The sequence below is a fragment of the Musca vetustissima genome, unplaced genomic scaffold, assembly GCF_032173495.1.
Source record: "Musca vetustissima isolate MV318-11 ecotype Yass unplaced genomic scaffold, APGP_CSIRO_Mvet_v1 utg228040, whole genome shotgun sequence".
Taxonomy (NCBI): Eukaryota; Metazoa; Arthropoda; class Insecta; order Diptera; family Muscidae; genus Musca; species Musca vetustissima.
In genome coordinates, this window is record NW_026887405.1 from 5,842 (window position 1) to 27,856 (window position 22,015).

General features: G+C 34.5%; 1 protein-coding gene across 1 annotated transcript in view; it reads right to left on the reverse strand.

Moving 5' to 3' along the window:
* Positions 1–3,724: 3,724 nt before the first annotated feature.
* LOC133334980 (glutamate receptor-interacting protein 1-like) overlaps positions 3,725–22,015 on the reverse strand; it is a gene marked incomplete at its 3' end in the record, with an annotated part of 68,183 nt that continues 49,892 nt past the window's right edge. The window contains exons 3-6 of the mRNA XM_061543291.1: positions 5,867–6,079; positions 5,129–5,319; positions 4,031–4,326; positions 3,725–3,888 (exon numbers count right to left, since the gene is read on the reverse strand). Of these exons, the coding sequence (XP_061399275.1) occupies positions 3,725–3,888; positions 4,031–4,326; positions 5,129–5,319; positions 5,867–6,079 (864 nt within the window). The remainder of the gene's footprint in view (positions 3,889–4,030; positions 4,327–5,128; positions 5,320–5,866; positions 6,080–22,015) is intronic.

The window sequence follows — 22,015 nt, forward strand, 5'->3', positions numbered from 1 at the left end:
CTTACCTCACATAACGCAAATCATGCGGATAGAGCCTTTAATAATTATTTTGAAACTTATACACAAGGTGGACCTCCACCTTCAGAATAATCATATAACATGCTCTCTATTGGTAAATGTGTCTATATTATGTATAATACATATTATATATGTATATTATTTATAAAAATTGTACAATTTTCAAAATCTGCTACGCATTTCCTAAATATCGGAGTTCATTATAATTATGATCAACAGTAACATTTAAGTGAAAAAATATTTCCTCACGGAAAATGTTTCCAATTTTTGACAAAATCATAAATTCGTTAAAAAACAGTTGTTCCAAATCGAAAAACAGGAGGGGAGATATTATGGCAAAAAATATACGTCTTCACGATTTCGTAGACGCACAACTTGTTTTCCATGCCTGAGTGACGCCTCGCTTATTTCAACAAAAACAACGAACAATAATTATACTATGCTTCTGCTAATGTCATCCGTGTTAAAAATCTCAAAAAGAACACAGACCTCCATTTTCCCAAATCAACCCCCCTAGACATCCGCAAATATTTAGTTTGTTTTTACAAAAAAACGAACGACTTCTGTCTATTTTTCCTGAGGAGATCTCTCTATTCCATATTTGTTTGTTGTTGCTGATGATGGTGTTTTGTTGTTGTTTTTGTTATTGTGTGTTGTTGGTTAAGTGTATTTTTTATGATCAACAAATGTCATAGAATGACAGGAAGACGACGAGCAGCGCTCTGGCATTGCTTGGCTATGTAGCACAAGCGATTTTCCATAGATGTGCTTCGACAATCGACCATTCGATTGACTGCACAATGGGATGAATGGGTATCGTCATTATCGTATAAGTAATTTACGAGCATTTTCGGATCATATATTGATTGTGAATGCGAACACATAATGATGAGAAGATGGCAATGATATTTCACGGTGTGTGTTTGTCGCGATGGAAAATAATGAGGTCTTGGCTGTAGTTGTTGGAGGTGTGATTGTTTTTCATGGCGTAGATACATTGAAAATTGTTAAATATTGTGATTGATCGCTAAGTGGCAACACATATATTTAAATTAGAGAACCCTACATTGTCCAGTTACAATAAGCAACAAATGGTTATTTGAATTAAAGATAATACTAGAAAGTAGTCACTAAGAATAATGTAGAGTTAGAAGTTACTAGAATAAGATAAAAATGTATAAAAGAAGATGTAACGAGAATAGAGTTTGCCAGTTTGTAAAGTAACGTCTGCCAGTTTACGAAGTGTTCGCCAGTGTTAAAAGTGTTGTAAAGTTTGTGTATAAGAAATAAAGTCTGCCAACAACCCCGTATCGTCCGTGTTTTATTTATTTGGTGGTCATCAGCATCGTTCGTCGATGCACCAGAAATTTAAATTTCAACAGGTTATGGGCCCAGGAAGCTCTGGATAAAGGATTGCCCAGTCGAGATCTAAAAGATAAAGTACTGTTCCAGGAAGGAAAAAGTATTGTTCCAAAAAAAAAAAAAAAAAAACTGTGAAAAAAAATCCATAAGTAAAAGGACAACATTGACAAGAGTACTGTGTGGAAAATGAGTTCGTCAATCTACAACATCGAAAAGTTGGACGAAACAAATTATGACTCCTGGAGTTTTACTATGAGAGCTGTTTTAGTCCACCAGGAGTGTTGGGACGTCGTAAGTGGTGCCGCAAAGAAGCCCGAAAAAGATGATGAGCAATGGCTGAAAAAGGACGAGAAAGCGCTAGCGACCATTATATTGAGTGTGAATCCAAGGCAGATCTCCTACATTAAAAATTGCAAAACGTCTTCGGAAGCATGGATCACACTGAAGGATGTCCACAGACCAAAAGGCCCAGTTCGTAAGGTAACTCTTTTTAAACAATTATTGGGCATGCGTATGGATGAGGATGACTGCGTTCAGCAACATGTATGTAAGTTCGCTGCCGTAAGTGACAAATTGGCCGAAACTGGGATCGAGCTGCAGGAGGAACTCTTTGTTATAATGCTCCTAGCCAGTTTGCCACAGTCATACGAAAACTTTGTAGTGGCCCTAGAAACGAGGGATGAGTTGCCCAGTTTGAGCGCGTTGAAGATCAAGCTTGCAGAAGAGGGGGAAAGGAGAAAAGCAAACGGTACCAGTGGCGTAGAAAAAGTCGAGAAGATTTTTGTGTCGCACAACAACAAAAAGGAAAGTCCCAGAAAATTCTACAACAACAACAACCATAAGCGGGTAGACAAGCGTGCAAACAACAACAACAATGAGCGAGCCCATAAATATGTGCACAACAACAACAACAAAAATAATGGAAATTGCTACAACTGCGGCCGTAAAGGGCACTTCGCTGCACAATGCAACAACAACAAAGCAAAGGGGACGACACACACACATTCATACAGTGTATTGTCATCGACAAGCAACAACAACAACGTGCTAAACCCTTCAGTCTGGTGTGTCGACAGTGGCGCCTCAACACATTTGTGCTGCGACAGAGGTATGTTCGCGAAATTTCAAGAACACAGAGAAGAAATAAATTTAGCTGGCGACAAGAAGATCATAGCGAAAGGCAGAGGCAGCGTGTGGCTTGATGAATGCAAGGTGATGCTCAACGACGTGTTGTATGTGCCCGAGTTACAGTGTAACTTCATTTCAGTGGGCAGAGTAGCAAAGAAAGCGGCCGTAAAATTTAATGACAATGGGGCAAGAATTATAGAAAGGGGAAAAACAGTGTTATGTGCAAGGCGAGTAGGCAACATGTATTTATACAGCCCGCAAAGGAGAGCAAGAGAGTACCTGCATGCTTATTGGAAGAAAAGATGTACAAATATGGAAAATCACATTAAGGAGGGGATATATAATAAAATACAGGTAGATCGTAAAAGAGGTAAAATAATAAAATTTGAGGATCAGATTGTGGAAGCATTTTAAAAATTAGGCATGAAATGGGATCAATGAACATTTTGAATTATGTATGTCATAAATATAGTTTTATTGAATGTTAATGAGAGGAAGAAAATGAACATAGTGTGTCTATGTATAATTTTAGCATTGTAAGTCAATGTATGAAGATATAGGTATGTAATGAAATAAATGTATGTATGTAGATAAGTAATATTGAAATATATGTGTTGAGGAGGGGTGTTAAATATTGTGAATTATCAAATTGGCAACACATATATTTAATAGTAAGTAGAGATCCCTATGTTGTCCAATTACAATATGATGTAGTAACAATTCATGGTTACTTTAAATAGATAAATAAGTAATCATTAGAATGAACTAGATTTAGAATTATCTAGAATAGAATTATCTGGAATAAGTTCAGAAGCAGATAAAAGAAGTTGTAACATAGAGAGTTTGTCTCAGTTTATAAAGTTGCGCTCAGTTGTAAAGTGTCGTGCTCTCAGTTGTAAAGTATTGTCGTTATAAGTTTGAATTGCTGCTGTGAATAAAGTTTGAATACCCCCCGAATATAAAACTGTGTTTTTAATTACTGCTGTGGACATCGCCTGGATACACATGCGGAAAATACTGGAAGACCACAGAGAAAAAAATAAATATTTGGGTCCAAATTGTCGTCTAATTCTTGTGTACGTTTCTGAATTGGCAGGGATATTTGAATTTGTTTTGACGAAAATTAATAAAAAAAATTCTTGTTTTCGCCCAATTTTCTGCATCTCTTATAGTGCAGAAGTTATGTTTTATGTTCTCCATAAATACTCCCACTTACCTCTTCGTGCCAATGCATGGGCAGGCATTATTTGCATTTGTGTATATCCTCGACCCGAGCTGGTATCCAAAATTGTCATTACCTCATCCGGTGTATACGAAGAATTTTCGATACTAATATCGTCAATGGAAAGTACTTGATCGCCAACTGAAAGAGCACCGCATCTGGGAAAGGAGGAGAAAATATTTTTTATTTCAAATTCAAGAAATTATCCACTGAATAATCTATAAATATCCGATAAATATTCGATATTCAATGCCTAAATTTTCTCTTCGTTATCTCTTTAAATTCTGTTCATCAACTTACCGATCAGCTATGCTCGCTGGCAAAATACTGGCAATATAAACACCCGCCGAACTGACTTCATCGATTTTTGTATGATCCGTAAGGCCGGCAGCTGCCGAATTATAATTACACAATACCAAACCCAATTTATCATTCATAGGACGTTCGATTTCAATCAACAATGGACCCATTGAAAATTCCACACTTTGTACCACCGAAACATCATATTCAATGGTGAGATTTGTATAGCCCGATATATGGCCACCACATTTGATGATCTGTTGGGCCTCGGCCAATGTTTTGCCAATTAGGGAAACCTGAAGAATAGATAAAATTATTTAATATAGAATTTGAAATATAAGAGAGAACACTCCGAGAGATAGACGGGGCAGAAATAGGCGAAGCCTGTCTTCTTCCATAGATTAGTAACTCTTCTATACATAGAAGAGTAGCTCTTCTATCCATAGAAGAGTAGCTCTTCTATCCATAGAAGAGTAGCTCTTCTATCCATAGAAGAGTAGCTCTTCTATCCATAGAAGAGTAGCTCTTCTATCCATAGAAGAGTAGCTCTTCTATCCGTAGAAAAGTAGCTCTTCTATCCATAGAAGAGTAGCTTTTCTATCCATAGGAGAGTAGCTCTTCTATCCATAGGAGAGTAGCTCTTCTATCCATAGGAGAGTAGCTCTTCTATCCATAGAAGATTACTTCTTCTACCCATAGAAGAGTACCTCTTCTATCCATAGAAGAGTAGCTCTTCTATCCATAGAAGAACAACTCTTCTATTCATCTATCCATAGAAGAGCTACTCTTCTATCCATAGAAGATAATCTCTTCTGTCTGTAGATTATGTCTATATCTTCTATCCATACAAGGATAGCTCTTCTATCCATAGAAGAGTAGCTCTTAATTCATAACTCTTCTATTCAGAGGAGAGGCTAGCTCTTCTATATATGAACTCTATTTTCCATACGTAGAAGAGTTTTCTCATATATATATATATATATAAGAGATAGCTTTATCTCTTCTATCTATAGAATAGCTCTCTCTCTCTCTTCTGTCTATAAAAGAATTCTCTCTTTTATATAGCGAAGCGAATGATAGAAATTTAGTACTACTCACATTATCCACCCGCAGCAGACGATCTCCTGGTTTTATCCTTCCCGTCTTATAGACCGGACCATGTGGCCGCACATGTGTTACAATTAGAGGATAATCAGCACCACCACGCAGTGTTAGACCCAGACAACCGCTTTCACGTTCCACTGTTATTTGAGCCAACTTCGATGTTACACAAAGGCTATTTTGGGAAACTATTGACGATGATGATGCGCCGGTGATGCGACCCATCGTTGTTGTTTGTGGTGATGGCAATGGCGTAATGACAACATTGGTCCATGTGTTTGTGTGTAGAGTTGTGGGGTGATGGAGTGCATCACCGAAGTGTTGAAAGATGAGACCAACATAAAACGTTTGTCGTCATCGGCATCGACAGCAGAGTGAGCACGCGTTTGTTGCAAAGAATTATGAATCCAAGTGTTACATTCGTGATAAACATTAGGATGTTTGTTGCATTAGTGTCAGAGAGTGTAGAAAAATCGGAAATGCAATGGAAGGGAAGAAAATAAATAAAGAAAAACACATATTGTTAAGATTTATAAATTTGATTGATGGCAAAGATTTCAAAACCATTGGCGTAGGTAGGCTAATGCAAAGGACAACTTTACCAAATGTCTTCTCTACGCCAATGCCTCTAATAAAAGTTTTAATAAAACTTAAATAGCCTCCCGATTAGTTCGTAAATATTTGTAACAGTTTTATTTGCCAAGGCCTCCCACTGACATTTGTCTATTTACTCACTGTATTCGGGCAGGGAATATTCAATTTCGACGACGGCAGGACCATCTGCTGAGCCTCCGCCGCACAGCATGCTCATTATGTGTTGATTTGTTAACCCAATTGTTGAGATGCCATCGATTTGATGTAGACGATCTCCAGGTGCTAGGAAATCGGCAGCATGACCCAATGGACTTAGGGCAGCAATAACAGGTGGATACGAAAGGTCGTTGCGTTCTGCAAAAATAAAAAAAACAACAACAAAATTAAATAAACAAATGAAAGAGAAAATAACATAAAAACACACGATTATGTAAACAAAAGGAGGTATTTCCCCGCAGAGGGGGTTGGTTACACACTATTTGTTCTCCGAACTTTTCGAATGCCGTCTTTCCTTTGCAGGGCCACATATCGGCGCTGGCCATGATATATCTGTAAGATTTCATCTATTAGATGATACATGACAAGATGATGGCGGTATACTGTGGCCGCCTCACGCTATAAGTTATCGTACGTCGTCTGCCGGGTTTTCTTGTCTTAAATTTCAATTTAAATAAATAAATTTCCCTGTCCTGTCTGCTTGTCTTTGGTGTTTTGTTATTGTTATTTTTTTGCATGTCTTGTTCTTATTGAAAATTTTACGTATTCTGCCAAAATTTTTTTTAAATTTTTTTTTTTTGCTTTTATTGTTTTTGTTGCTGTTTTCTTTCGTTTTACCATTCATGCCGTTTGAAAATGTGGTCACTTCCGTTATGTTCGTATATGTCTGGCAAATTGAGTCGATATTCAATTTGCCAAAGCCAAATACATACATACGTAGTGTGGACAATAGGGAAGTATGGTATATATTTTTTTAATATTTTGAAATTTATTAGAAAAATACGTAACAGTGATAGCTTCGAAAATGTTATATTTGACCAGATGGTGAAAGAGATATATATCCTAACCTTGTCTGAGGATGAAAACACTTCGATACGATAAAATGTGCCTCATCAAAATATTGGTTTTATACCTCAAGTGTCTTGTAACGAAATTCAGTTTTTTTTTGCCAAACGGGGCATCTGTAAAAGGAAAGTGTTTACTAATATAGCAAGTGAAAGAGGCGTTAAATTCGGCCGATTCTACTATTTTAGTATTTTCGGATTTCAGTATTTGTCTGTCTCTGAAAATCGAGATGGAGAACGATCCAAGACAATTTTAGGTATTTTTAAGGTTGTTAGCAGCAGTTCCCAGCAAAAATGCTGTACTTTATCATTTTATACATTTGTGAAGTTTTTTGTCAAATTTTACAATCGTTGTATTATGTTGTATGTTATTTGGTATTCCGAATTACTGGTAGATAAGAAAATTGTTCAAAAAAATTCTCTATATAGGTCCATGTTTTTACATATAAATTTCTGTATGTGGCCCAATTGTGCAACCTGAATGTACTCCCAAAACTCCAACAACCTACTAGATGAGAATTTCCAATGTCTCATTCCCCATATAAAGGTTTCGACCGATTTAATGATGAAGTGTTTAAAGCGATCGGCCGGCCGAACGAAACGACATTTGTTTATGTAGAAAATGGAGTGCATATTAAATAGGTCATTCCGATACAAAAAAACACCTTCAAATATTCGCTGGAGACCCCATTAAGTGTATATATTGTTTATCAGAATAAAAATATGTCGATTTATGCATGTCACAATAGAGCTCACAATATGGTATTGGAAATGGGATACATATTAGCCAAAGTGTCGAAATAGTCACCATATAACGGTGCCCCCACTATTCAGTATTTTGTGGATTCTGAGCACGCTTTTTAACCGAATTGGCTTTTATTTGATTTAGAGAATTTTTAATGCCCTACAAATGATGAAGTGTTTAAAAAGAAATGTTAAAAATATTCGCTGGAGACCCCATTAAGTGCATATATTGTTGAAATCACAATAGTGCTCACAATATAGTATTAGAAATGGGATCAATATTAGCCAAAGTGTCGAAATAGTCACCATATAACGGTGCCCTCATTATTCAGTATTTTGTGGATTCTGAGCTGGCTTTTTAACCGAATTGGCTTTTATTTGATATCTTAATCGATATATTGAGGGTTTCATGGTTTTGGAATAGCCCTCATATGATATTTACTTAGCTGGTTTTGTGTCAGAACATTTGTTCCATAAGCCGAGTTTAAAAAAAAAAATCCAGGCGCGACGGTATTGTGCGCAGCTCTTTCAATTGGAAGATCATGCTTCGAGATGTTGTCTTCTACTTCCATCGAATTCGTGTCTCGCTTTTATATGCCTTTTGAGCTGGGGTATCCATTCTCACAACATGACCTAGATACTTTCCTTCATAGGTTCATTTTGTCGACCATGGCTATCCCCCATAAAAAAGTCCCGTTAGATTTTTGGTATTTTTAATGTCCACTTTATGGTAGAGGATACAAAAGGTTAGGCCCATCCGAACATAACTACTGCTACTTATAATTTACATTATAATTGTAACAACTTACGCCGTTTCGATTCTGTCCACATTAATAATACAAGTCGGATCTCTAATCTACTGTCCGAAGTCCGGTATTTTAAGGACTTAACCAATTTTTTATAGACATCGGTCAAAATTTTATTGAATACAATTTGTCCCCATATCGACTTATTTTAGCTTTTTTTTTAGTGACCTTAAATTTAGAACTTAGAATTTAGAATGGAACTGATATTAATAATGTAATTTACTTCGTGGTGGATGGTGTAATATTTTGCACCGGTTGAATATTGTTCTGGGATCAAAATGAAATTTCTGCATATATTTTTACATCAAATGTAGTTGCATTGGCTCCTGGTTTTAGACTTTGGTTTTTAGCTAACATACCTAATCGAATACATATTTTTTGTTTTTCGATTATTTTAAACTGTTTACACCCTACAATTATGTTGTGAGGGTGTTATAGCTTTGTGCATATAGGGTGGGTTCTGGCCAATGAAGAACCTAATTGTTTTTGGTTAATATTTAAGGGATGAAATGGACCAAAAACTTTTTTGTCTGTTTTTCTGGTTGCTCTAGAGGTCTGGTTGCTCTAGAGGTCTAGAGGGTGGAAATGTCGCCCTGATTGCTTTGAAATTTTGTTCCGGTTATGGTCAAAGACGACGCTTATAATTTTCGGTGATTTTGGAATTACATTTAGGGGGTACAATGAACCGAAAACTTTATTTTTCAGATTTTCTTGTCGCTCTAGAGGTCATTACTATATGCAGGGCATCACATATTTTACACAGTGAAAGTGATGTGACCAAAAACTTAGAACTGCTATTTCAATGATGATGATCGGTCAATATTCCGAGGGTCATATCAACCAAAATCTAAACTGACCAAATTTGTATTTTATGGCGTTAATATTCCCCTCGGGAAAACAAGATTTAGAAAACATGCCTGGGTTAGAAAGTGGAGTTGTTGACCTATAACCAGTCAAGAGGGAGCAAATATCGTGAAACGTTGTTCAGGCTCAGAATATAGGTCTATACTGCACCGCTCACGGGTACCACGTATTTTTTTTTTAAATTTCAAATTGGATCACTCAAAACCTATAGGAATTGTATATTTACACCCTGATACATCCCAATATCCAATAGATCTATTACTCATTCGCATCGAAAATCACGAGACAGAAGAAATTAAATATTGCCGGTAATTTTTTGGTAATAAAAATAAGAAAAACAAATTGTATTTTCTTCTATTTTTTTTCGAAACTTGGCGAGGGTGATGGCGATATCTGGCATTTTTTTCTTGTGACGATTTTTTGGTAATAAAAATAAGAAAAACAAATTGTATTTTCTTCTATTTTTTTCGAAACTTGGCGAGGGTGATGGCGATATCTGGCATTTTTTTCTTGTGACGAATGATTTTCACTGCAATTGCCAATTTGTGTGTTTGTTGCTATTATTTTTTGTTTTCTCAATTTTCTACTTGCTGGGATTCATTCAATTGCATTGATGTTCTACTGCTGCTGGCGATGATTATTCATACTTTAGATTACGCTACGTTTGTTGTTGTTATTTCAGTTTTTACGCATGGATAAGATGTCGCCAAAATGAAATCTTAGTGGCTAGACAGTTACAATGAAGACATACATATATTGGGGTGTAACGAGGAATTTTGGGGAACAAAAGGATAACATATTAGATATTTTAGGGAGGTCCTTAAATGATGAAAATAGGGAGAAAATGAACAATTAAAAGGAACATTGGCTGACAAGTCTACAAATTGGTCGATTTTTGACTATAGGCCACATAAAATGACATCGTTCCTTTTAGTAGGTATTTTGATGGTCCTATGCAATTTTTCAACCAAAGTGGCCATATTATTTTGTAATTTGGCATTGCATATTGTTGTGTATATAACATCTTCATAGAACATTTTCAATATAAGTCAATGCTTCTACAAAGCCCCCACACAAAGGTCTGCGTCCTTTTCGGTATGTTGAAGACTCTAGTCCAATTTTCCCAAACTGAGTATTCGTAGTTTGATGTTTCCTTTTCTTCTGGCAATGCCATGGTCACCATATAAAAGTTCAGATGGATTTTAGGGGTTTCAAATTTTCTCATCATATTGGAGGATATACAAGTTTGGCTCGGACGATCTAAAGAGCGTTTTATTCTTTGTATGCCATGGAAAGACTCATATATAAATAGTATTCATTAAATACATACATATTATTTTTGTTTTCAAAACATATTAGCATACGGAACATATTCCATATGTCTAGACATCTAGGCCAATTCATTACCATAATACAATGTATAGATGGATGGATGTTCTGGCTCGTAATATATGTATTTATTTATTTTCCTTTAAGATTCACGTCGCTGGCAAAGACAATTTTCTTTAAATAATGAATTTATCAGAGGTGTAGTTGGCCTTTTAATGGGGGAAAATATTGGATTTACATAGTTTTTGTTTTAAGATTAAAAAAATATTTTTATAGGTAATCTGTCATGTTTTTCGTCACATTTGTCTAGGTTTTTGGTATTGTTTTTTTTGTATTTTATTTATTTCTTTTCAGTTTTGACTAATTTATTGTCAAATTATAATATCATAATTGTGTCAAACTAACGGAAAATATCAGACGCCTGTAATTATTCATAAAAAGAAATGTTGAGGTGTGAAATGAATTTTTTCAAATGGAAAAACGATGTCAGGCAATAATGAAAATGAAAAATATATGAAAATAAAATGTATTTTTTTATAAATACAATTAATTAGGCTAAAGTACATAATTTTAAAATTTTTATACATATCTAACCAAGAAATTAATTGGTATGTTTCCAAACTGGAAGAATTTATGAATTGTTACAATTTGTTTCGATATCATAAGTAAAAATTATTCTTGTTGTAAAATTATAAGAAACTGAACTTGATATCCTATAGGAAAAAAAGCTTAGAAGTTGTGAATCTTTCTTTTAAATCTATAGTGGAAATCCTCAAAAAAGTCTTCAGAATTTATGTTGGTTAATTTTTAATATAGATTCGGAAACTGCTCTATACATAAAATCAGATGTACAAAATAGCATAACAAACTAGTACAAATTTTGTCATTTCCGTCGGATGGCACTTCTAATGCCCTCCACCATTAGGTGGGCATTTAAAATTCATAAAAACCAGTCGGGACCTTTTTTATGGGCGATTTGTCATGTTGAAGTATCCTCTGAGAGAACAATATACGAAAACTTTTGGAAACTAAGGTTGGAAATTGGTCTAGGTTCTTTCTCATACCAAAAATCACTCATAACCTTTGTATAGGAGCTTCGTAGATGCATAAACCTAAATTCGAAAATCTTCTGTAAACAAGTTGTTTACGCACCAAGAACCCGGAATGCAAAATAATATCTACTTCGGTTGGAAAATACAACTAAGGCCCTCAAAATATCAAAAATGAGGCGGGACCTTTATATAGATATGTAAAAATAATTTCCCCCAGAAACCGAAATGCGAAATTACATTTACTTCGGTTAGCAAATGCTATTTATTTAAACCTTGAAAATATCGACAATAGATTCCACTTCAATTTGTATGAAGTCAAATTACAGATACTTCGATGGGAAATGTGGCTAAAATCTTAAATATCTACATCGAAAATCTCTTGTTAACCCTCAAAGAATCTAAAATGCAAAATTACATTACTTTACTTGAAAATGCGACGAAGGCCTTCAAAATACCCAAAATGTGGGGCGAGACCTTCAAATGAAGGCAATGGGAAAACAAGGATATATATTAATGGAACATGGATCAATTTCAAAAATTATCCGTAATGCCAAACACCTTTGATAGTCCATTGATAGAGAAAATTCATCTTAACCGTTTTTTTCTCAAAGCACTAAAGGTACCGAAAATATGAAAGTTAGCAATTGCCCAGAAACGGCCAGAATTGGGCAACAGGAGAGGTGTCGTGTTCCATCAGGACAACGCTAGGCCCCACACATTTACAGTGACTCGCGAGAAACTGAGGAAGCTTGGTTGGGAAATTTTAATGCATCCGCCATACAGTCCGGACTAGGCATCTATCTATTAACCATTTTTTTCTTTGCAAAATTTCAAAATTTCTTTAATGAGGAAATTTCTTTAATGAGGATTGTGAAAATCGACTACTAGAGTTTTTTACCCTTCACCTTATGATGGAGGGTATAACTAATGTTGATTATTTTCTAAAGAAAAAATCCAGTCCGGACTTGGCACAAAGCGATTATCATTTTTTTTCTTGCATTGGAAAATTTCTTTAATGAGGATTGTGAAAATCGACTACTAGAGTTTTTTATCCTTCACCTTATGATGGAGGGTATAACTAATGTGGATTATTTTCTAAAGAAAAAAATCCTGAAATTATTAATTCCACTCTTCCAAGCAAGGGCTTCACACTCTTCAACAGCATATTCTGCCGACATTTTTTTAAATGTGCGGGTAATTGTCGCCCTGTACTGATGATCTATGAATTTCGATCAAAAATGTCACAGCTCAAAATTATTTGTTTTCTCTTCATCGTTTTTCGAATTTCTTTGAACAAAATATACAAACAAATTGTGAAGTACCACTCCGGATCGTTCAAACAACACAACACACGATCGTGCGTCAAACCATTTTAAGGGGACCCCCCCCATTCTCGGGGTCAAAATTTTTGTTGACTTAATTCCAATCTACACTAATTCAAGAATGTCCCTGCAAAATTTCAAGTAAAAATCTCAAGAACTCTTGAAGATATAGCCGATTTATTGTGTCAGCATCAAGTGACGGCTGAAGGGCTTCTCAAACTTTAAACGCGTTTTTCTCTAAACATTTTTTTGCGAATGGCGGGCACGATAACTCAAAAACTAATAATCCAATCGATTTCAAATTTTTACACGTTTCTCTGTGAGTGTATAGCTATCGTATGAACTAGGATAAAGCCAATCGGTGAAGATCTTCCTTATTTTTTAACTTGGTTTTTGGTAAAAAATCGGCGATTTTCCAAAAATATTTTTTCAAAGTTCCGCCATTTTGTTAATTTTAGAGCGAAGTCAATAATCCTAGTTCATACGAGAGCCAGACATGTACTCTTTCTAACACCGTTGGAATTTTCGGATTCCGATGTTCCAGCGAGGAGTTATCATGCCCGCCATCAAAAATAAGGACTTTTCTTTGATCACAAAAAACAACAACAAAACAACAACAAAAATTTTTTGTAAATTATTTTTCTTCTTTTTTAAATCTTCAAATATATATGTGCGAAGTTACAAACCTTAACAAGCATTGGTATTCATTTACCAGCCCATTTAAAATCTTAAAAATAAAAAATCGAGAATGGGGGGGGGGTTCCCTTAAGTACATTTATGCTTAACAATATCAACACCTCCAATCGAAAAATCATATTGCACTCGGAAATATTAGGGAGAAAAATATGCCGTCGTATTATTTGTCTATAAAAAATCAAACCTCATTTTCAGAGGTTATTTATCAATTTTTGATGTTAATGAAGAGAATTTTTCTCTGGGAGGATCACCTATACTTTAAAAACTATTTTTCTTTATTCATTATTTTTATTTCACTTTACAACTTTTCCTTTTTTGTCCTATAATAAAACATCACTAGAAATCATAATAAAAAGACTAAAGAAACATCTATGAAAAAAGGAACAAATTTTCATGCCAAAATCATGTTGTCAGAATACAGACGACATGTTTTCCAAGTCATAAAACTAGAAACGGAAAGAACTACTTCAAAATACTTAACAAAAACTACAAAAAACAAGAACATTTACGATTACAAGTTGGAACGGAAATTAAAGATAGGAGGAAAAACAACAAGCAGAAGCTATATTCAGGGGTATGTATGATTTAATGGTTGTAGTCGAAAATGTACACAAGTTTTGCAAGTCGTACGTGCTCTTCCCATGGAATAGTGCACATAGTTGAACTCAAGCAAAGCAACGCCCCCACTAACTATAAAATATTTCAGTTTTTGTTCACTAAATCCTCGTACAAATGTAAAGAAATTGAAAATAAATTCACTAATAAAAAACCAAAATTCACGAAATAAATAATAACGAAATGTTGCAATAATAAATCATAGAATAATGTAGTATCATCTATGTCAAAAAAAGATTAGGGTGGCTCTCGCACAAGAAGAAAAGATCGTATAAATGTTTGGGAAATTTTCCAGGCAAAATAAGTTGAAACGTCGTCTCAAAAGCTGGGTGTTAAAAATACCGGAAATTACAGACTTATATACGGGTAAATTGCTTCTAGGAGAAAGTCAAATACCAAACTAAATACACTAATTTTGGAAAATTGGATTAGGCCTTGAACATACCAAAAATGTAGAGTGGACTTTGGACCGATATTGAAGAAGTTGATTAACCAAAATTGCTGCCACAAAACTAAAGAAATGCCGGTAATTGGAGGTACCTTAACATAGGCGCTATACCAAAACTTGGGCCGATGTTGTTAATAGGAAGATTTGATGATGATAACCCAAAATTGGGATGAAATACGTGTTCAAAATCCTCACCTGGCCTACCCCCAAAAGTGAACGAATAAATTTATTACCCGATGATAACCAAAATACAGCCAAATTTATTAAACAACGTGCCCAGCTCCCCAAATATCGAAATTTGGGAGGTACAGTTGTATGAAGCATTACATAAAAAAGTAGACAAATATTGGTAGTTTTTGAGATGATCTTCTACCAATCGAGAACAAATTTTTCAGCCAATTTTGATAAAAAGCGTATTCAAGATCCTAAAGTATCGAAATTTGTGAGGTAAGGTTATATGGAGGTTAAGCTAAAACGTAAATCTTTGCTATGAAAAATCGTCACCCAATGATAACCCAAAACACCAAATTACTGCCAATTCGGTTGATTTTAAATTAAGGCAAAATTGGGTAAGAAAATGCCTTAACTTCACAAAATATCGACATTTCATTTCGGTTTGAAAGTACACCTAGGGCCATTAAAATTCCTATAAAAGGGTTGCATCTTTATATGGGGGTATACCTTAATATCGACCAATAATTATAGTTTAGTAAAAAAAGATCAGGCTGTTATGAAAATTTTCGTAGAAGTAGGTATTTTTACCATTTTTACCCATCCGCAAAATTATCTGAGTTAAAAGGCGATTCTGTCGTGTAGTCGGTGTTTGCATCTGTCCATAGGAAAAAGTGTAAAATCCACTGCTAAAGCCGGTCACCTGCCAAATATTCTATTTATAAGGAGATTCTGTAGCAGAATTTGAGAATTTCCTCTGTGGACAAGTACCAACATCGGCTACGCGGAAAAAATTCTTTCTAAGAATTCCATATATTTTTAGGGTTCTAAGGTCCCTATCTATTGTTCCAAAATTGATACTGCCACATATCGCACATAAGTGGACCCTTGTTCAATTTTTAGGGAGGTATTCAAAAATTAAAAAAAGTTCCGTATAACCGGTACCCGAACTTCGGGCATATGTCCATAGGAAAAGTGTAAAATCCCTTGTTAAGGCCAGTCACCTGTCAAACTATTCTATTTATAAGAATTTCATCCGAGGACAGGTACCAACACCGGCTACGCGGAAAAAATTTATTCTAAGAATTCCCATATATTTGTAGGGTTCTAAGGTCCCTATCTGTTGTTCCGAAATGGATACAGCCTTGTTCAATTTTTAGGGAGGTTTTCAAAAAATTAAAAAAAGTTCCGTATAACCGGTAACCGGTACCCAAACTTCGAGTCAAATAGAAGGAACTAGAGTTAAGGCTTTTCCACGCAATGCGAAGCAAAATGCCAAGCAAATAATTCTCAAAATATTGGAAATTGGGGGCTACACAAAATCGTGGACCTTATATTTGGTAGAAAGATTTTATTACAATATCAAATACAAAATTAACAACATTTCTATTGAAAAACTTGCCCAAAATACCGAATAGTGGGGGTATCGTTATATGAGAGAGACAGAGGCCAAAATTGCAAATTGAGGACTATACAAAATTGGGAACCTTATATTTTGTAGGAATGAGAACCTCAAACCCAATGAGAACCTCAAATACAAAATTAACGACATTTCTGTTGAAAAACTTGTCCAAAATCTCCATAATACCGAATAATGGAGGTACCGTTATGTGAGAGCGATATCAAAACGGGGACCCATTTGCAATATCTAATAGAATAGTAGCTCTATCTTAAATATTGTTATATCTTGGTGATTTCAACCGAAGCGCAGACAGAGGCCTAAAAACTCTTAGCTCGCCCATAAAATATTCCCTGCAGTTCGGCTACAAAACTTCCATCAGATCGTCCGTAAGATCTCTCACGTCTCTAAAAGGATGCATCCAGCTCGTCTATGAAAGACTTCCTTCAGCTCTTCTATGAAATACCCCTTTCAGCTCTGTGTCTATGAAAAACTTCAATCAGATCGTCCGTAAGGGCTCTCATCAAAAGACTCCATTCAGCTCGTCAATGATCTATGAAAGTCTCTTTTCTAAGGTGGGCCATTTTCTATACCAAACATCCTAGAAGTAGTAGAAATGTATGTGCACATCTTCAATGTTCTACCATAAATATTACGAATTCTACGTGATTGCAACAGATAGATGGACTTGGCTTAATCGAAATATAAATTTGGATTCCGATCTCAAGCTCAACAATATCCATCTTCAGTACTATTCAAAAGATCAAAGAATCAAACAATGATCAAGTGAATTCTGTTCCGGTGAATATTTCATGAAATGATAAATGCAATGTTCCTCTGAAGACAGAATATCCTTCACATGTCACCTATGGGCGGAATACCTCCCTCATTTGCTTATAGACGGAATATATTTTACTGATCTTCTAAATCTCTTATACAAAACATTAAAAATAAGTAGACCTTTAAACTGTCCTATAAACGAATTACAATCATATTCTGTGTGTATACTTGTACAAATCTACATATGTTTCCAAATCAAACCCAACTTTACTTACAAATTTAATTATAATATTAAATACATTTTATATATATTTTTATTAGCGCCAGATTACTCTTCTACTATGTGTACATTTATACACATGTACCTACACATGTTTCTGTTTCACCAAAAAATCTAAAATCGTTAATGATATTAAGCTTATTTTGCAGATTTTCTACCATAGGCATTGCCTGAAATTAACATTTAAACAAAAAAAAAAAAAAAAAACAAAAGAAAAGAAAAAAACGCACACATGATGTTCTAATAAAATCTACAATTTTATTCTAGTTTTTAATTTATTGTTATTATTTTTTAAGACTGTGTAGTTTTTTATGAGTATTGTAATGGGATATAAATTAAATGAAATTGAATTAAAGATTTCATTATAAGTATAAACAGAAGTGATTATATTGAAAATGATTTATTTATTTTTGGAGAAATAATCCGGGAATTAGGTCATTCGTAGGCTTGAAACTGAAACATGAAGGAGAATTTTGGGAGATAAATTCTGAATATTAATATTTTTATGGCGGCAGTGAAGTGGACGAAATTAACATTAAAACATGTGCTAAATTCGGCCAGATTTTGTATACCTCTATGTGACATGGCTTAAGCTTTTCATAAATAGTAGTGTTTTTCCAATATATAGAAGAACTTCCAAATCTATATCTATGCAAGCCATACTTAAAACCCCTTCAACTAACCTTCTATAACTGGATTATATCTCTTAAAGAACTTGGCCGAAAACTCGACTCCGAATACGGGCATATAAAAAAGTAAACATTTTTTAATTTTTGGCATAACATATTACAGGAAGTTCGGTTGAAAAACCTCAAAATTCTGAATATTTGGGGTAGCGTTATATGGCACTTATCACAAGAAACTTACCAATATTAGGTTGGGGGAAAACCCCGTTATTTTTATATGAGCTATAGGACTTTATTTAACATGCTTCGGAATGTCCAATTTGGGCCAAATATGCACCGTTTTGTTTACATAAGCTGTGTTCCCAAACTTGCAATATAGTACTATATTGTACTAGTTTTGCAGTTATTGCTAGAAAAGCGTTCCCTTACGCCAAAAACTAGGAAACATTTAAGTTAAATTTAAGAGAGTTGAAATCAAAATGGCGTTCTCTTCTCCTATTTTCTGCAAGACCAATTTGGCCTAGTACGAAATAGTAAATGTAGTAAATTATGAATTTGACAATTCATTTCCAGAGCTATACAGTTCGAAATAAACCATATGCAAGTTAGCGCTTCAACAAACAAGACACACGCACACACACACACATATTTGCTTAAAAAACAAAAGAATTAAGAATGAAGAAGCAGTTCTTTATTCACTTTCGGAGGATTCATCTATCGAAGATGAATAGCGTGCAGAAGATTCAGATGAAATTTTTTACTCAGAAATTGTAAAATGGACGCCTTTTAACTTATATGTTTCTTTGTGTGCATTAGGTTTCTGTAGTCCGTTTTTTGTCATTAACTGATGAAATTTTTCTTCATGTTTTCACTATTTTTCGTTCCTATACTTTTTGCGCAAATCTTGTATGTGAAAGCCATTTTTGATAGTTCGCTCTTTTACTAGCTTTACTATCAAAAAGTACGGGAACGAACCTATAATTATTGTAATTATAAACCTTCATAAAGCCTCTCTCATAGAAGTCCTGCTGTCTATTTGCAAAAAAACTGTAGTAGTCTATTTTCACAATCCTCCCTAGATAAGAAATTTGTTATCATTAAAGAAATGTTGCAATGCAAGAAAAATATGATAATCGTTTGGTACCAAGTTCGGACTGTATGGCGGATGCATTAAAACTTCCCAACCATGCTCCCGAAGTTTCTTGCGAGTCACTGTAGATGTGTGTAGCCTGGCGTTGTCCTGGTGGAATACGACTCTGCTGTTGGCCAATTCTGGCCGCTTCTGGTCAATTGCTATCTTCTAACGGTCCAGTTGTTGATAGTAGAGATCAGAATGTAGCGTTTGGCCATATGGAAGCAACTCATAATAAATAATCCCCTTCCAGTCCCACCAAATACATAACAGAACCTTCTGGCCGTCAGTAAGGTACTGTCACATTGAAGACCTTCAACAGTTTTTAGTTAAAAACTCTTCAAAGACCCCCCTAGATGTATTTAATGTGTTGAAAGACATTCATTTCCCCTAACGGAATGTATATAAGTAAACAAGCAAGAGCTGTAAATGGTCAAATTGACTCTTTCAAAGACTGCAGTATTTCTCAGTACTTATAGTGAAGACACGATATCAATATCTTGAATGGTCTGAAGGTTAAAAACCCATCGATAGATAAATACCATCAGCTTACGACGATATTGTACGTTTGTCCTTTTTAAAAATCTCGACGATTTTGTGGAGAAGAACGACCCACCAAAGCAAAAAGGAAATGACTTCGGACAATTGGGGTCTGATAACGATATTTCGATGAGACACATTTTTTGTTAAATATGTAAATTCCCTCATTAGCATTAAGGCTGAGGTATGGGAATCTTATTATAACACAGCCCTATTTGACCATATATTAGGTTGGGGAAAAAGAAATCCATTATTTTTTCGCTATATGGCTGTACTTATAGATTTCTCGTAAAGTATCGTTGACATTTCGCAGTAAAAAAATATTTTGCTGTTATTTGTTTGGCGCATTCAGTTGTGAGTTACAAGGTGTTATAAATGGAAGTGAATAAAGAGAAAATTCGGTACATTTTACAGTTTTTCTTTGACAAAGGCGAAAATGCAATCCCAGCGGCTAAAATTTTGATGTTACAAGTAGGCCAGTCGTCAAAAATGTTGATAAAATCGTAGAAATGATCGAAGCTGACCGGCATGTTAGCAGTCGTATCATCGCCAAGGAGCTAATAATCGAAATGAATAGATTTTTTCCATTTTAGAAATCGAAATTTTACTATATACAATTGAAATAGCTTACAACGACGGTCAGTGGACAGATAAAAAAAAAAATACCAGAACGTTTTCCGGTACATTTAGATTTTATAATTCTAATGGATATTATCAAATTTTCCAGATCCAAAACTATATTATACTACAAAATGATATAAATCGGAGACAATAGATTATTACTGACATCAATACAAGCTTATGTCTGAAACGGCGCCCAACTACAGGTCATTTGAATTAAAAACATCGTAAGCATTACAAGGACAAGGCGTGGATTTTTTTAAGAAAAAATTTTCAAGACCACTACTAGGCGTGCATTTTTTATAGAATATGTTTTCAAGACCACTACTAGGCGTGCATTTTTTATAGAATATGTTTTCAAGAGCACTACAGGCCTTGGATGTTTTTAGTATATTTTTTGTTGGCGCCCAAGACGTGGATTGCTTAAAGAATGTTTGAGACAGCGCCCAACTACAGATCATTTGAATTAAAATTATATTGATTTTATACGCAGTTATTATATTTTACGGTTCGTAAACATTACTATTCAACAAATTTATTTATAGTAGAACATGAAATAGCGAGGATTTTTAAAAAATATATTTTTTCAAGACCATTACAAAAGTGGGTTTTTATAGAAGACTACTACAAGGCGTATATTTTTTATAGAATATTATTTATGGTCCACTACAAGGCGTATATTTTTTATAGAATTTGTTTTTATGGACCACTACAAGGTGTAGATCTTTTATAGAATATTTTTTGCTGTAAGTGGCGCCCAACTGCTGGTCATTTGAATTAAAAATATTTATTATATTTTGGGGATCGTACAAATTACAACTCAACAAAATGTATTTATAGTAGAATTAGGGCGAATTATTTCACTCTGACATATAATATTTATCGATCGATGGTAACCTAATTTCCTCCCCTCGACTTTCCTTTTAAAATGCAAAATCATCACTTCTCTAACAAGCTATGAATGAAATAGTATTAACTGCAGGGGAACCTCCAGAAAAGCGTTTCCGCCTTTATTTTCGGTAAAGTATCAGTTTTCAAAAACAAATTCAAATCTTCTATTTTCGATATTTTCTTTGAGGTTGTTGCCAAATGTTTTTTTTTTTTCTTAACCAAAATACACAAATATTAGATTTCCCTTCGACTACAAAATACTTGAAAAAAAAGTTTTAAAGAGGGGAAAAAACACGCACACACAAATTGGCCGCGAATGTATTAATGTTCAGTGAAACCTTTCATCTGTGATGAACTTTTTTCTACCCGATGCGCCATGGATTTTCCGACATTTCCGTCAACGGTTTATGTCAAATGGTGTTGTATTTTTTTCATTCAATATTTTTTTTTTTTTTGTTTTTCAACATAAGTGGAAAAACTATAAATTTGTTTTTGAGTTTTCGTTTTGTATGATTTCATGACGCAATTATGCGTATCTTTTGTTGTGTGTATGTTTGTGTAACCACTTCAAATATTATGTAAAAATATTTAATTTGTGAATGTGTGTGTGTGTGTTTTATGAATAATGGAATATGAATTTGAATATTTGATTTAAAAACAGACTATATGCACTTGTTAGAAGGTGGAAGTACTTCCGAAATATCTGAAAAATTCAAATATCCCTTCGAAGGAAATAGGAAATCTTGGCTTATCATTTTGGCCTTTGTTCGTGACCTTGAGTTTTATTTTTAAGTAGGGCAATCTGGAAGTGGATTTTTTGAAGAACATGTGGTTCTTTAAACATTTTGTAATTAGTGTTAATGGAGACATTTTACGTTATTTAAAAAAACATAAAATATGAAATGGATTTTTT